The following is a 16455-nucleotide window of genomic DNA, read 5'->3' as shown; positions in this document are numbered from 1 at the left end:
GTGAGGTAGAGCTGCGATAAGAGTGTGTGTGAATAAATAAACTTTGTGTCTCTTTTGCCCTCCTTCCCCTCCCATGAAACCAAGGGACCGGTGGCTCTGCTCCCTCCTCAGACCCTAAATCAGTTTAGAATCAGAGCTGGGCTGTGCTGATGGACCCCTGACAGAGACCTGTGGACTGGGTGTTCCCTGGCTGAAGCAGCACTGAGTGCTGCTTCTGGCTTTTGAAGGACCCAGTTTTATCCCTTCTTACAGCTGCAGTTGCCTCTGCTCCTGCCTCTGCATGTGCCAGGACCCTGTTGCCACCACATGGTGCTCTGCTCAGGTACATCCTGAAGGTGATGGAATGGGAACCACTTTGCTCCTTTACTAGTAAAGTGCAGGATCCTGGTCACAGAAGCTGGAGTGAGGCTCATCTGAGCTTCTTAATGAGCTGCAGTGACAAGGCTGTGCCACTGCACATTCAGCTCTGACAATTCTAAATTCTCCCCTGCCCTGCCTCCAGCACAGGCAGGCAGATGCAGAGGTCTCAGATCACTGGTGTCTTCAGAAACACCCTCTAGAAAATGTGCAAGGTGCCTCTGCTGCCCGTGGTACCCCCTGCTTGCCCAATGCCTTCCCTGAGGCAATGGTGGAGGACAGGACCTTCGTGCCCAGGGGTTCAGCCTGGGGGGTTCTGCTCCAAATTATCCCCTCAGAGTTCAGCTGCAGCACCCTCTGGAGCTGTGAGCGCTGGGGCAGAGTGGAGGGGCTGGATGCAGGAGCGCAGGGATGGAGCCTCAAACCAATGAAGTTGCTTGAGCCCTCTCAGATGCCCCAGAGGCGGGGTAACCCCCTCTCCCACCCCCAAAAATCACTGGCTGCAGCTTTTGGGGATAAAGGACCAAACTTGGGGGGAACAGGAAGAAAAAGCCACCCTCGCAGGTTTGTGATTGTCTCTTAAAAAGATTTATTCTCCCTCCTTGCCCAAATGTACAAAGGCAAGAAGAGTACAGTTTGTATATATATATATTTATATATATATATATAAAAAAACAAGGAACTCGGTAATAATGTACACTTTACAGAAGGGCAGAGTCAGGAAGACTGAAATGAAACCCAACACAGCAACGCCAATGGAAACAAGAGCTATAAACACCAACGGTCCAATGCCCTGACTGGGGGCCAGGTAGTGGGAATCCCCCCAGTGCGGGGGCCGACTGAGGCCCCACAGGCAACAACTGACCCAGAGAACCCAGATACATCAAACCTCAAACCTATTCTGCATAAACGGTTGTTTCATTTAACACCTAAAGGGAGACTCAACTGAGACCCAACTGGGAAGGTGGGGAGCAGCCCCCTGATGCCCTTCAACTGCCAACAAAGCCTGTGGCACCCCCCAAGCCCCCCGCCCCAACACCCTCCTCTGTGCCCCTGGAGCCGCTGGTGGGCCCCGGCCATGCTGGGAACCAGGCTGTGCTGGGCCGGCCAAGGCTGGAGGTAGGAGCAGCCAGTGGGACACTCCTCCACGTGTGGGATGTGGGGCTCCCCCAAGCATCCTGACCCCTCCAGTCCCCAACCCCGTGGCTGCATGTGGCTCTGGAAGGGGTGTGAGGTGGGTCGAGCCACCACTGGGCATCACCCACCCTGTCCCTGTGGAGCATGCTGGGCCCGCCTCCTTCCAAAAACAACAAAGAGTGGAAGAAAAATGAGTCAAACAACAAGAGCAGGCTGGGGCCACCGCACTACTAGCACCTGAACCAGGGTCGAGAGCAGCCAGCACCTCCTTTCCAGCTGGGTACAGTGGGATGGGGGAGAAATGGGGAAAGAAAACAAAACCCAAAACAACAGCTTTCAAACAATTGCTTTTTACAGTATGTACAAAGCCCGGTGGGCAGAGCATCCCCGTACAGCAGCCCTCGGGGCCGGGTGCGACATGGACACAAACACAAAACCAAAACCCACAGCCCCCATGTCCCCCCAGCCGGGCAGCAGGAGAGGGGGGAGCTGGGATGGCCCAGCCACTGCGGGGCCGAGGTAGAGCGTCGGCCCAGGGAGAGCTGCTCTGGGGCTGGGGGCAGAGGACCAGAAAGCCCCTGTCCTCAGTGCTGGGGAACAGCAGGAAGCAGGGACCGGCTTCCTCCAGGGCCTGGTGCCCCCAGCCCCAGCATGAGGCCAGAGCAGGGACCAGCACAGCGCCACGTGCCTCTGGCAGAACCTAAGTGTGCTTGTTCCTTGCTGCGCCCTGCCCACAGCCTGGGGGAGCCGCCCTAAAAACAAAAGGTGGATGAAAAGGAGAGCTACAGCCACGCCCCAGCAGGATGTGCTGCCCTAGGGTTTGGGGAGCGTTTGCCACGGTAGGGGGGCAGAGGAAAGGCCGGGGGTATTACTGAGTTGCAGCTCAGAAACCAATTGGAAAGTGATGGGCAGGACCTTCAGGCAGGTCTGGACCGTGCATGGCACAGGGGGACCCCGGAGCCCCAGGTGGGGTGCCAGGCACAGCCCCCAATTCTGTGCCCCACTTGCCCCCAGACCCATGGAGCCCTGAGCCCCTGGGGCAGAAGTTGCTTCACCGGGGCCAGGAGCTCCCACTGCTCCGGCCACCAGTCCCACACACACCAGTGGCTCCAGCCCATGGGCACAGAGCGGTGTGTACCTTGGGCTGCAGGATCAGATGAGGGACTAGGAGAGGGAGAGCCTCATATGCAGCACAACCCTGTGCCCCATGGCTCCCTCTGGCTAGGGTGACATTGCCCCCAGGCTCACAACAGCTCCCCCCACGCCTGCCGTGGCTCCTTGTAAGCCAGCCCTTCTTTTCCTGAGACCCCATGGCAGGCTCAGCCCCACGCTCTGAGACCCTGACTGCCCCCAGTCCCATCATGAAGCAGCAGCTCGAAGAGACATGGTGGGGTCCGAAATCCATCAAGAAACCTCAGTGCTTCTGTTTCCTCTTCATATGCACCAGACGGGCAAGACGCCTCCATCTTGAGCGCTGGTGCCCAGTAGAATAAATATTTCCGCAGGTACCAGCTATCCCACTCACCAAAGGGGGTGTGGGGGGCAGTCAGTGTGTGTCCGACAGGGGGAGAAGACAGAGTCTGCCTCGGATCGCAGCAGGAACGTCAAGCAGAACAATTAACACCATTCAACTGATGTCTAAAGAGAGTCTCCAGCGCTTCCCCATGTGAGCCAGTCACATGTCTTGTACAGCCCAGGCATCCCAGCGCCTCATGTCCTGCCACAACCCAGGGGCAAGTCAGCTCCCGCGAGCCCCTGGGGCAACAGGAGGATCCTAAACCTTCGAGGGCACCCCCTGCGTGCCCATCCTGGCAGGAGCAGAGCCTTACCATTCTCACCTCCGGGGAGGTGGGTATAGGGAGGGAGTAGAGCCTTGCTGGCTGGCAACAATGGCTGTGGAGGAGAGACCTGTGGAGGAGAAGCAGTGTCAGGAGCTGGCAGCCCAGGCCAGGCACCCAGTCAGACCGGGGGATGGTACAAGGGCTCCCGCAGCCCAAGGGTGAGTCCAGCTCCCTCCCAACCCCCCCGAGCCTGGCCCAGCTCACCTGTTGCATAGGGCAGGTTGTACTGCGCTGGCAGTAGTGAGTACCCGAGGTGGTGGTGGTGGTGATGCGTCGAGAGCAGGCGCTGGGAGGGCGATGTGCGGGGCCGGTCGCCGCTCCGCTCTCCTGTTCCAGCTCCCCCGACACTGCTGCAGCTCCCGCCGCCCCCCACCACCCCACAGCGGTCCCGCTCCTGAGACGTCTTCTCACTTATCTGGAGAGGAGAAAGCAGACATATGCTGAGGGATATGATCAGCCACCCCAGGGCGTATCTCAGGGTGATATTCCCTGCCTTTGCCTAAAGACCCCCCATGAGGTGACAAGGGGTCACAGCCCAAAAGCCATGGGGAGAACACAAGTCCTGTTTGAGGGTAGCTCTTTCCTCACTGTGTCCAAACTCTGTCTCCCAGGTCAGCCCAGCAGGAGCCATGGGATGGAGACAGCCCCTGCATCCCACCCACCAGTTCCAAGGCTATGGACAAGTGTCACTGGGTTCCTGCAGGGTTTGGAAGAGCCCCAGTGGGTCAGCCCTGCCCACAGGCTTGGCTGGTCCATCCCAAAGGATTTGTACTGTGGTAGTACTTCATGGCTGCGGGTCTCCCACAGCAGCAGGTACAGCAAACCCCTCGGCAGGCAGAGCTGCTCCCAGCTGAGTACAGGATCCAGGGACTGTTCCACAGAGCTGGGCAAAGCCAGTGTGCTCCTGACCCTCACCGTGGGTGATTTGCTCTTGTAGTGGCTGGCGTGCTGCTGCAGGATGTCCAGGGCCTTGGACTCTGAGCTGGATTTACAGCTCACGCTGGGGCTGGCTCGGGACTTGTCACTGTCGTCGCTGCCGGACGCCTTGCTCCCGTATGGAGAGAAGGAATAGCTGGAGGGTAGGTATGATCCTGGGGAGAGAAAAGCAGTCAGGGCACAGGGAGGATTTGGGCAGCACAGTGGGAGCACGTGGCTCTGTATGTATGTGAGAGGACGTCCTGCAGCTGCCCCCCATCCTGGGAGCAGGGACAGCTGGGAAGGGACGTCCCCAGGAAGGCCCTGGCTCCCCACCTGGGTAATTCTGCATCATGACGGTGGGCATGGCACGGTAGCTGGGGTGGTTGGGGTCGTACGACTGGCTGTAGGAGTAGCCGTGCATGTAGGGGATGTAGGACTGGTGCTGCGTGAGGGGTGAGGACACGGGGACGTGGACACTGGGCCTGGGGTCCTTCCCCACCATGCGAGGTTCCTCAGGGGGGGTCAGCTTGCACTCGGAGCTGGTGCTCTCCTTCCCGTCCTCCTTGGATGAGGCTTCTTTGCTTCGATTCCTTTCTTCCTTCAACTTCCGGTCCCTCTCCTCTTTCCACCGCTCATCCTCCGTCTTGATGTCTGAGTACTTTGCCGGGTACACGTAGGTCCACATCCGGGGCTCGGCTTCCTGCAAGAAGAGACAACAATCAGAACACCTGCCTCCCCCCGGCTCTGCCTGTCCCAAACCCAGCCCGGGTTTGGAGGAGACCAGTGAAATTCCACTCCTCTTCCCCCAGCGTTCCTGAGCCCATCCATGGCCTCACAGCCCCATCCCTTTTCTGGCCCCAAGGGAATCTCATGGAGTCCCACTACACGCAGAGGACAACATGTGTTCTCCAAGGTGATGGCCCCAGAAGAGCCCTGTGGCAAAGCCATGGTGAGGGGCTTCCTCCAGAAGCAAACACCCAGCTGGGCTGGCAGACAGGGCAGGGCATTACCTGTCTGTACCAGAGCACAGGGTCCACCTCTGCTTGCCGGCCACACTCAGAGCCAGCCTTAGTCTCAGCAGTTTCCTTCCCAAGGTGACTGGCCTCGCTTAGCTTCACCTTGAGCCCCTCAGCGACCTGGCTGCCGGATAGCTTGGATGAGTCCTCCAGTTTGGGGATGATGACAGATTTGGCCATGTCAGGACCTCCTGGTTCCTTGGGCTTGTTCAGTCCTGACTTGACAAGGTCCGTGAGGCTTGGGGCTTTGGTCAGTGTCGGTGGCATGGGTGGCTTCTGCTTCCACTCTTCTTTGAGCACTGCCTCCCTCTCTTTCAAGCCCAGCTCCGCCTTCTTCTCCACTCCCCGCTGCTGCTGCTGCTCCAGGCTCTGCCGCTGCTTCTGCTGCTCCTCATACTGCTGGCGGTAGGCAGGGTTGGTGCTCAGCAGGTGAGCATGGTAGCCCTGCTCATTGTAACCATAGGGCGGCACGTAGGCATACTGGTTGTAGTAGAGGGACTGCATGTACATGTTGGGGCGCTGCTGGATGACTGAGGGTTGCTGGTTGGAGCCACCACCAAGCTCTGCCTTCTTCTCTTCGCAGCCTTCGCCCTTCACCTTCACGTCTGGGTTCTCCTGCTCCTCATCCTTCTTCAGCTTCAAGGTCTGTGTCTCAGCCACAGACTGCCCACTGGGGTTCAGGGGACCTGGGCTGGCCTGGGGGTAGCCTGGGGAATAGTAGGTTTCAAAGCCTTGGTAGTAAGGAGACTCTTTGCTCTGAGGTTGTGGGGGGAAAAGAGCTTTTTTGGCACCTTCCTTGACCAACTGCTCTGGATCCTTCACCTTCACGCTCTCCAGCTTACCCTCCCCATCTTCCCCAGCGTCAGAGATGTCTGAGTAGGCTGGGCTGTTGGTCTTCACTGAGCTGGCCTCTGCCCCGTTCTGGGTGACAACATGCAACGGGGTCAGGGGCTGGGCTGGGTTGGTGTTCTCCAGCCTGCTGGCACCGCCGATGGAGGGGCTGGGCGCGTTGTCGGTGAAGCTATAGATTTTATCTGCCTCAGCCTTGATGCTGGCGAGTCGGCTCTGGTGGGGGTCAGATGAACCATTCAGCAGCCCCTCGCCTTTCATTCCCAGGTCGCTGGATTCCCCCCGGAAAGGGCTCTTGCCTTCCTCCGCTCTGCATGCTTTGCCAGGAGTCAAAGGGTTTTCCACCTCCTTGGGTTCCTTCTTCTTCTTGTCTTTCTTCTTCTTTTCCTTGGAAGGGGTGAGGGTGGGGTTGACGGTGAAGGGCTCTCCCATCACTGTTGGCTTGGGCTGGATAGGTTTGAGCTGGGGGCTGTTGGGCATGGTCTGCACCACAGTGGTGGCAAGGCCAGAAGATGAGCCAGGGCTGGCGGTGGTGAGGGTGGCAGTCTGGAAGGTGTAAATCGGCTGCGGGGGGATGGCTGGCGCAATGGGTCTGGCAGACTTCAAGCTTTTGGAAGTGATCTTCTCCTGCTTAGCACCAGAGGCCTTCTTTGACTTGTCCTTATCAACACATCGCTTCTCCAGAGAGTCAAAGTCATCATTACTTGTCTCATCAGCCACCGACGGACCATCCTCGGAGCCATCATTGGACAGGGCACCTGGGTCTGTGTCCCCCTCCCCACTCACCTTCTTCTTGCAAGGGACCTTGGTGCTGAACTTGCTGGACGGGGAGGGGCTGTGGGGCTCCATCAAGCGCACCTTGGGGGTGGCCGAGCGAGCTGGCGAGAGAGAGCCTTTCTGAGAGCCAGCGGCCCCATTGCAGCTCCCGATGTCAGCGTGTAGGGAGGGTTCCTCACCGTACTCGCTGTCCACGTCCGCCTCCAGCTTGCTGTCATCATCTGTGTGTGCATGGGCCTGGTGGTACTTCAGCCCGTTGATGTGCTTGTACTTCTTGTTACAGTTGGGGTGGGGACAGTCGATGAGGATGGGAGAAGGGCAGTTGCGGTCCAGGACAGCAGGTTCCACCTTGACCGTGGCGGACGGCACAGTGGCCGAGCCCATCGAGTTCGTGCGGATGCGTTTGCTGCCCTTGGAGTCCTCCGAGCTGGAGTTCACCTCCATGTCAGAGAGGGGTTTACTCTTCCGCTTGGTGACAGAGGAGGGACTGGCCTTCACATCTTCAGCTGTGCCGCTAGGCGGAGTGCGGTGGTCCGAGGAGTTCTGGCTGCCCCGGCGCCCCTTGCTGTTGGCTCCTGCCCGGGTCTTGCTGCTGTTACTGGTCCCTTTGCTATCCGAGGCGGCAGCCGCTTCATTCACTGGCGTGTTGCTGTTGGGGCGCATGCGTTTGCCCCTGCCCCGGCCATTGCGCATCTCCAGGTCACTGGTGGGAGAGTCACAGAACCTGTCGGGAGGAGGACATGGAAGTTTTAATGGAGAGACGGTCATGCCTGTGGCACAGTGGGGACCCCCTTCCTCCCCTTGCTACAAATCCCACAGACTCATCCCCTCGTTGGCCAATAAAGAGGAACTAGACAGGCCCACTGGGATGTGCTCAACCATCTTCACTCCACAGGACAAGGGACCTGCGACTGTGAGGGCAAAGAGCCATGGGAACACCTCAGTTGTGCAGGTAGGAGATACCAACCCCTATGGCAGCCCCAGGGACACAGAGCAGAATGTATGGGGGTCATATGGGACTGGGTTTGCCCTCAGTGCCTGGAAGCCCTCAAAGCCCACTGCCCACTTACCGAGGAGGAGCCCAGTCATGCTGTGTGCAGTCCAGCAGCGTCCCCACGTACGTCTTGTTCCTCCAGGTGACGTTGACCACCAGCATTCCTGCAAGGTGAGGGGAAAGGGTCAGATGGGGCCAGGTTTGACCTCACAGTGACAGGGACCTGCCCCTTGAGACAGGCAGGAGGAAGAGCTCAGCTCTAGGGCCAGAGGAAGGCAGACAAGAGGTATTTGGGAGAGGGGAGACATGAGGTCTAGGGCTGGAGGAGGACCAAAATGGGAGCTAGAAACCTCCCAGCTCATTCCCCTTCTCCGCACAGCTCTGGCCAGCATCCACACAACCTCTCCTCCTCTTCCCTATTTTTGTGGGGATGCTAAACCCAGCCATCCCCAAAAGACTGTGGGATCTGTGGTGGGGGGAGGGGCCTGAAGATCCACGTTGGCTCCATGTGCACTCAGGTAGGGTAGGGAAGGTGATCTCAGGGGAGTGAGGGCTGGGAAGCCCCCAGGGGAAATTCAGAAAGCCCCCAGGGGAAATTCAGAAAGCCCACAGCAAGCCTGTGGGCCTGAATGTGGAGCTGCAGACACCCCAGTGGGGATGTGACACTCCCTGAGTATGGCCAAGAATCTCACAGCTCTCTGGAAAATGTCATTACTGCCACTAGATGGCAAGCTGAACCCAGCATTCCCGCTCAGGCATTCCCTGGCAGGAAAATCCAATACTGGTGAAGCAACCCCATGTTGCTTTGCTCCAGCACCTCCAGCGACACCCCTTTGCCCTATATCTCCACCTGGAGAAGCATCTATGAGGTCACATCCTCCCATTTAAGAGCAAAGGCATTCAGAAAACTCAGAGTTTCAGCTTCTTCCCACTAATTCAGAATTCAGAGCAGCCTGGCACTCACCCATGCCAAGGCCATGAGCTCTCAGCACCACTTCTGGGAGGCAGAGGGATCTTCCACAGCATCCCTCAGCATTGGGGTACCTCCTCCCCACCACAGATCGCTCCAATTTCCACACTAGTAGAGCGGAGTCCATTGTGCTGAGCACATTTATCCAAGCAAGGTAAAACTCAGGAGATAGGAAATGCATTCGCAAGGGTTGATAAGTGCAGTGAGATATACGGCCCCGGGAGATGGATGGAGCTGAGGGAGCCTGGAGCAGCTGTGCCTGAAGCGTGTTTATAAATCTCAGCCCACAATCCCCATTGTGCTGTGCCAGTAGCCAGCTGCAGACTCCAGCATGGATAATTATTATTAGTTGAGAGAATGTTTATGCAGATAAAAAGAGAATGAATTGGGAAAAAAAAGTATGAATTCCTCCTCTAGCTGCATCACTTGAATTCTTCATGAATTCCTCCCCTAGCCGCATCACTTCCAGGATGCCCTGACTTTGGCATGCCCCTTCTTCCATGAATTCCTCATCCAGGTGCATCACCTTTGTGATGCCTCTTCTTTATTTCTCCACCAGCTGCATCACTTTCAGGATGCTCCAGCTTTTCCATAGACTCTGCCCATGTGCAAAGATCCTGGCCACAGTGCCCAGGCTTTGGAACACAACGCCCCAAGGTCTTCATGGTCAGCACGCCAGGAAAGCAGGGGACACCATGGGGCAGGGGATGGCCAGCACAAGGGTCATCTTACCCACTGAGGAGTGATGATAAGGCAGCATGTTTGACATCCCAAGGGAGATGGATTCCTCTGGGTGAGCTGTTGAGATCCCTCTGGAGATCTGGAGGGCAGTCTCCAGGTGCTGGAAGCACCTCATTTGGCTGTGCAGACATGCCCTTGGTGTAGCTTTCTCCCCTGTATCCTCTGGGCAAGGGGAGATGTTCACGACATCCCAAATACTTCACAAGTTCCAGCTTCAGACAGCCAGGTCCAGCATCACCCTTGACTCCCACCAGGGAAAATGAGAAGGTAGGAGGGAGACGCCAGGCAAAAAACAGGGATGGTTCCACCCTGCCTTTTCACTTGAGGACGGGAGATGCCGCTATAACCAGAGTCAACACATGCAGCCAACCAGAAGTGACCAAAGGAAATGTCAGGGCTCGTCTTCTGCAGGGCTGGATGTGAAATCCTTGCTCCCGATAGTGGCAACCATCAGCAGCCGGCAGAGAAGGATCTCTGTGCGAGTTCACTGAATTACCACAGACTAAAAATATCAGGGCTGTGGGAAATGGTAGGACGCCTCCAAGGCACGCTCCGAAACGGCAGCTGCGGAAGTGAGGGGTAATGCAGACAGACAGGCAGACGGGCACAGAGCTCCACGGTGGGGTGAGGAGTAGGGGAAAAGGGAGGGGAGAACAGAAACTGCTCTCATGGCACTGCCTCTCAACCAGAAATTGGCAGGGGGGAATGATTTTGTGCTCTCTGCCTCAAGGATATTCAGTTTATCCCTCCTGGCATTGCCACCATAAGCTTCTCCTGATTTCCACCCAAAAAAATCCATACAAGGTCCAAGCTCTCAACAGCTTTGCTGCTGCCCAAGGGGGTCTCTAGCAGTCCTGGGATTTTCAGGGAACTCTGCAGCTCTGGGGATTTTGGGTTGAGGAAAGTCACAGCACAAGAATAGACTGACAGGGACAGGGAGAGGTGGGGGACCCCCAAGAGTTGGGGGTGCCCGTTGCTCCTCTGCAATGCTGTGTGTCCCAACCCTCAGCCCGCCTGTGCCTCAGGTTCCCCACTGAAGGTGCTGCATCCTGTAGAGCGATGGGGCTCTGGCAGACCTGGAACCAGCAGTGCCGGTGCTGGGAGCTCAGCAGAGACCTTCCGCAGGTTTCCTCAGAGCACCTTCCCCCACCAGATCTCTGGTTCCTGGGATGCGCAGAGCAGGGCTCCTGAACATTCCTGCTTTTTGTTTCCTTCTTCCAGATTTTGCAATGTGTGATGTCCTTCTCCCTTGGAGCACCATAAAAAACAGATATCTCCCAGCTGCCTCAATCCTGATGAATTTTTCCATATGGAACAGATAGTAAAGCAGAGAGGACAGAGGAGTGCAGAGGTCCCCATCCCAAGCTAGACATCCCAGTCTTCCCCAGCATGGTCCATGCATTCCTCTCATCCCAATAGCTCAAGTGCTATTTCTCAATATGCTTTTTCCATGGGGAACAACTTCAGTGCTCACATCAGGGGCCACTGCAGCACTCGGTTCTGCACGGTTTCAAAACCAGTTTCCCAGTAGGGAGAGAGAGAAGGCAAACCAGGCCCATCCCTGTCCTCCCAAAGCACAGGGCAAGAAGGGAACCCCACTTAAAGCAGCTCACACAAACATAGATTTCAGTTCAGCTTCCACTGAGGATAAAGGCAGTCACAGTGAGCAGCAGCCAGGGATAAAAGCCAACAGCTTTGTTCTCTGCATGAAATAGCAATGGGAGAGTGGGAGTAGATGTCCAAGAGGAGTGTGTGGATACCTGGCTGAGATGACTGTCAACCAGCCTCCACCACTGCTGTTCTCTCACCTTCATGCTTCCAGACTCTTTCTGCTTCCAGACACAAGTACAAGGAGCTCACCCCACACCTCCCAAGGCAGAAACCTCCAGTATCCCACCAAGGCTGGAGGGAAGGCCGGGTTCCAGTGCTCACCGTGGGCTGCTGAGCCACCTATTCATCCCTGCGTTCCTTGGCAGAGCCTCAACAGCAACGAAAACCCATCAAAGAACCTGGGAAAGCAAACCAAGCTGTGCATAGATGAGACGAGCTCCAGTGGAAAAAAAAGATTGGATTGGCTTGGCAAGAGAGCCGAGAGGCTAATCTCCCGCTGAGTCGATTTTGAGAGCTCCGCTGGTGTTTTTTAATCCAGCAGGAGATTTCTGCTGCCTCCCAGGGTTTGAGCGTTTTTGTGACAGACCTGTGCGTTGCCAAGCAAAAATGAAGTCAACTCCATTGAATTCCCACGCCGGCTGGCACGGCCTTTCCCCGGTACCTCCGGAACAAGTCAGCTCTTGTTGAGAAGCAGAGAAATGGCAGCTCAGATTTTTGCTTGCTGTCTGAGCAAGGAGAGAACACAACGAGCGGGGTTGATGCAAGTGTTGGTCCGTTACTCCTTTTGCTGGACGGATTACAGGCCACTCCCACACGGCTCCTCTGTCCTGACCACCCAGCTGGTGGCAGGAAAACCCAGGACGTGCCAACAAACATGGGACATGGGAAGAAAGGGACTGCCATAACTCCACCATGACACTGTTGGAGAGTGAGGAGCTCTGTGACACTTACCATCCTCTGTTTCCTGCCAGACAATGCCCTCCAGGTTCACGCTGGTCCCAGGTTCACAGGGGCCCAGACACTCGGGCTCGGTGGCCAGGGCCACGTCGCAGGTGTTCACTCCCACCGAGCGGGTGCGTACCATGATCTGCTCGCATGGCGACGAGATGTCGTTGTTGACCACAGGCACGAGGAGGTGCAAGGGCAACACTGCGGGCGTAGAGACTGGAGACTCCATCTGTGGGGAAGGAGAAACACGCAGTCACCGTCAGGAATACTGTTTGGAATATGGAAGGGAGAACAAGTATCAACAGGCATCTACATTCCTGCAGAACCACAAGCCCAGGACTGCCACCCCCGGTTGACATCCCACACTCTGTCAGAGAACAAAGATCTCACAGGGCTGTCCCGCCCTGATGTGCCCATACCCACGTAACCCTGGGGAGTCGGTGCTTTGGAGTCACAGAGATCACACCCAGAAGTCCTTCTGCAGGAGATATCTGTGCTTCTGCTTGAAAGAGCTTCTGCCAAGTTCCTTCCCCGACGGCTTCTGTAATCATCCCTGCTGAGGATGCCCCTTGGCTATGGCTCAGATGTTAATGTAGCCAATGACTTTGGACCCGATGGCTCATTAGAAGAGCTTCTGCTCAACTGGCAGGACAGGACAAATTAGTAGTGGTCTCTCTCCAGCACCAAATCTACCCTGTGACCATCTGAAGATGCAGTCACTTGGATCAGATCCCTCTTCCCTGTGCAAGTGTCTGCTTTAGAGCCTGATGCAACCATTGTGCTCTCCTTGCACATGGAAACCACATTCCATGGCCAGAGCTGGGCTTGGAAAGCCAACAAGCCAACATGCCAAGTGAAAGCCCAGCCAAGCCACCCTGCTGCTGACAAGCCAAGGTCCTTGGCCGCTCTGCCACACGAGCAGAATATGGCAATGTCAGGAGCAGGATGGTTGACGGGCTGATTCTGCACTAGCCAAAGGAAGGGCAGGGTGGGGACCTTCCTCTCCTTCGAGGTTCACCAGCCAAGCCAGGCACAGCCAGCCAGCCCCTGGCCTTGGCTCATGAGGATCTGCAGCAGCTGTTGGGCAAGCTGCTCCTCCTCGGCTCAGACCTCCTCTCTTCACCACTGGGGATCTTGATCAGATGCTGGGCAACCTCAGAAGAGAAGCAGACTGAGGAAATTCATCACATCATCAGCGAGCACTCAGCTGGGTTATGGTTTCAAGAAGGTGAAGATCCTTTTAGAGCACCCAGTACTACACCCAGAGAGTCCCCCTAAACCTCTGCTGATACTATAGACCTGAAGAGCCCAAGTTTGTGGTCACCAAGTGTGGGTATGACACCAGCCCATGACCTTGCTGCTGACTTCCACCCTGGTCCTGACCAGCTGCCAAGTTCACCTGCTCCCCTCTCTTGCTCCCACATCTCCCTCCTTTAATCTGACTCCAGTAGAAGTTTCCACATCCAACCTCACCTGCCCCAAACAACACAGCAAGTGGCTGGAGCATCCCACCTCCCCACCAACTCCTGACCCCACAGAGCCTCCTCACATCCCCAGTGACACAAATCTCTAGGCAGAGGAGAAGGGAGTAGACCCCTGTCTACTCCTACAGGGGTGGCCGTGGGCAGGGGACGCAAATGTGACCCTCAGGGAGAACTGTGAGACATTCTGGCTCTGCCAGTGCACATGATTTGCTCTTCCAGCAGGAGAACACAAAGCACCTTCTGTCTGCAGCCCTCTCCTTGTCCTCCTGCATCCATCCTCTCTCTAGACAGCTCATCAGATTACATCCCATACACTCTACTGGGCATTCAAGATGGTTCATAGGTCTGAAGCAGCAGTGGCTGGACCACATGTTCCTCTCTGCCAGCAGCACAAGCTTGTGCTCCACAGCTCTTTTCTCCACAACTACCTCCAACCTCCCACCAGCAGGACCAACTCTCCCCCCGGAGCCCAACCTCACCTCCAAAGCTGCCCAACTTGCATCCCAAGGGATTAGAGGAAGGTGGTTTTGGCATAAAACAGCCTCAGAAGGCTGCCAGTGGAGCTGCCAAGAGGCTCCCACAGGAAATTTCACACCCCCCCAAAAAAAACCCACAGCAACCTCATCTTGTGCATCTCAGTGGATCCAGGACAAGATGCTCTAAGGAAGCCATGACGCTTTTTTGAAGGGGCTCCTCAATGCCACATTTTGCAAACCACAAGCCAGTCTCCAGCAATGGGAGAGCCAAGGAGGAACCAGGTGGGATTGCCTGGTTCAGGTGGGCAGCAGGAACAGCCCAGGGGGTGATGGGGACTGCTTGCCCCCATTTCCCCCATTGCCCTGGGAGTGGCGGCCGCGTGTGCATGTCAAAGACCTGCGGGTTCTGAAAGCGTTCAGCTTCCTTCCACTCTGCAACAGAAACCACAGCACAACACAGGAGCATTTAATTACAGTTCCAGCTCTGCTAATTATCGCCCGGTCACATTCGTAATCTGCATTATGCCACAGTGCATAATAAGCAGCTCACTGAGATCTCTCTAATAAGAGAGGCGGCTTGATGGGATTTCATATCTCACCCTGCTCTGGAGCAAATAGCCTCTTTCAGCAGCTGGGGGGAGACAAGGTGGCTCTCCTGCTCCCTTGCCCAAGGCTCCAGAGCAAAACAAAAAGGCCCAGGGTGGCTCTTCAGGGGTGAGGGCAGGAACAGAGGTTCCTCACTGGAACATATCTGAAAAAAGCCAAAAGCCAGGCTGGAGGACAAGACGGATCAGTTCCTGGATTTACCTCCCCCCCCTGCATGTGTCTTATCTCCTGGTGGCACAGCATTTCATCCTCCTGCTTTCCCAAGAAAGGTCAGGAGATGCAGGATGGCTGGGGGAGCCCTGGGTACCATGGAGCAGTTCTGCCAGCCACTCTCCCCCTTGGTGAGCACCCAGTACATTCCACCTAGGGAAATGCTGGCAAGGGGGTGGTGGGCAGCACTCAGCCCCCAGAGCAGTGGCTTTCACATTGCCTCCAGCTGGTAGGGCTGCACTAGCAGAGACCTCTGGCTCCCAAAGCCAGCCCTGCACCTTCTGGCCACCCCCCTTAAGATTTCTAGGCCCTAAATCCCCTTTGCAGAAGGAAAATTTATTTCTCTTTCCAAGCTAGGTAGGCTCTAAGGTTAAATGCTGACTACACATTCACTGCTGGAGGGAGCTGATGTGTCTCCAGCCACCCCTGTGCAGGAGTTATGTGGGGTGAAGCCTCCTGATGCCGGTGCTGGCCATCCATGGCTATCCACTGCTGCCTCCCCTAATGAAAGCCCTTTGTGTTTCTGGCGGAGGCTTTCCCATCACGAGGAACGTGCTTTCACCACCACTGAGGACAGAAGTGGAACTGAGCCAAGCCCGAGCAGCGGCAGCCAGAACAGGCACTGCTCGATGGGGGAAAAGCAAATCCAGGGAGAGTCCAGGGTGATACCGCCGGCACCATGCACTGCTGGGCTCTGGGGGGTAATTAAAATCTACCCCTTGTTATACTCCCCCCTGAAAGGTGGGATGGAGTCCCACATGAAGGCAAGCACAGTGTGGGTGCTGGCATAGGGAGATGCACACAAAGCAGTTCCTGCCATCTTAGAGCTGTGCCAATGAGGGTTTGTTAGCATCAGTCATTACAGGGGCACCACAGCACCAGCTAGCTATCGGGAGAAAGATAAATACACCCCACAAATTTTGATGTCGTCCCCTGAACCACCCAGACCACTCATGAGAATTTTGGTTTGCCCCCAGTAATCAAAGTCAGGCAAGAAAAGTGCATTTTGGAGCAATAAGAGCCAAGAGTGACACCAAAACCCCAGAGAACAACCAGCAGAGAGATTTGTGGTGCATCTACAGGGGCAGAGAGGATGTGAAGTGTAGGGCACCCCCAGAGCTGCACCCTGCCTGTCAGCCAGGACCTTGCAGGGCTCAGCGTGAGATCACCAATGCACCCGAGGTGGTTCTAGGTTCCAGTGAACCCCTATGTGAAGGAGCTACGCCGTGCATGGTCCGTTTCTCTCATTTCACTCCTGCAGACATAGAGACAACAAAAGCCAAGAGGGGACCTTGTTACTGGTCACAAACTCACAGGTGTGTGTGCCAGGAGACAAAACATGGACCAGTACTGTTCCATCAAGGTGCGTTGCTGGAGGCTGCAGTCCCATGTCACTGCACGGCTCAGCCCAATCTTTGGCACCTTTAATTTTGTCACTCCTGCCCTGCTCAGTCACCACATCCCCCACAGATTTGCTTATTCAGAGTAGGAGCTGGGAACATCCAGATGATACATCCAGA

At 56.2% G+C, this 16455-nt stretch overlaps 1 protein-coding gene across 1 annotated transcript in view; it reads right to left on the bottom strand.

The window, feature by feature from the left end:
* Positions 1 to 1828: 1828 nt before the first annotated feature.
* Positions 1829 to 16455, bottom strand: part of ZNF609 (zinc finger protein 609) — a 45314-nt gene continuing 30687 nt past the window's right edge. Inside the window, exons 2-8 of the mRNA XM_050308992.1 lie at positions 12163 to 12388; positions 7966 to 8053; positions 5264 to 7619; positions 4587 to 4953; positions 4251 to 4426; positions 3540 to 3750; positions 1829 to 3402 (exon numbers count right to left, since the gene is read on the bottom strand). Of these exons, the coding sequence (XP_050164949.1) occupies positions 3329 to 3402; positions 3540 to 3750; positions 4251 to 4426; positions 4587 to 4953; positions 5264 to 7619; positions 7966 to 8053; positions 12163 to 12388 (3498 nt within the window). The 3' untranslated portion in view covers positions 1829 to 3328. The remainder of the gene's footprint in view (positions 3403 to 3539; positions 3751 to 4250; positions 4427 to 4586; positions 4954 to 5263; positions 7620 to 7965; positions 8054 to 12162; positions 12389 to 16455) is intronic.

This window comes from Myiozetetes cayanensis, unplaced genomic scaffold (genome assembly GCF_022539395.1).
Source record: "Myiozetetes cayanensis isolate MyiCay16 unplaced genomic scaffold, myiCay2020 scf14, whole genome shotgun sequence".
NCBI classification, from domain to species: Eukaryota; Metazoa; Chordata; class Aves; order Passeriformes; family Tyrannidae; genus Myiozetetes; species Myiozetetes cayanensis.
Note: the sequence above shows the minus strand (reverse complement) of the source record. Positions and strands in the feature narration are given on the sequence as shown.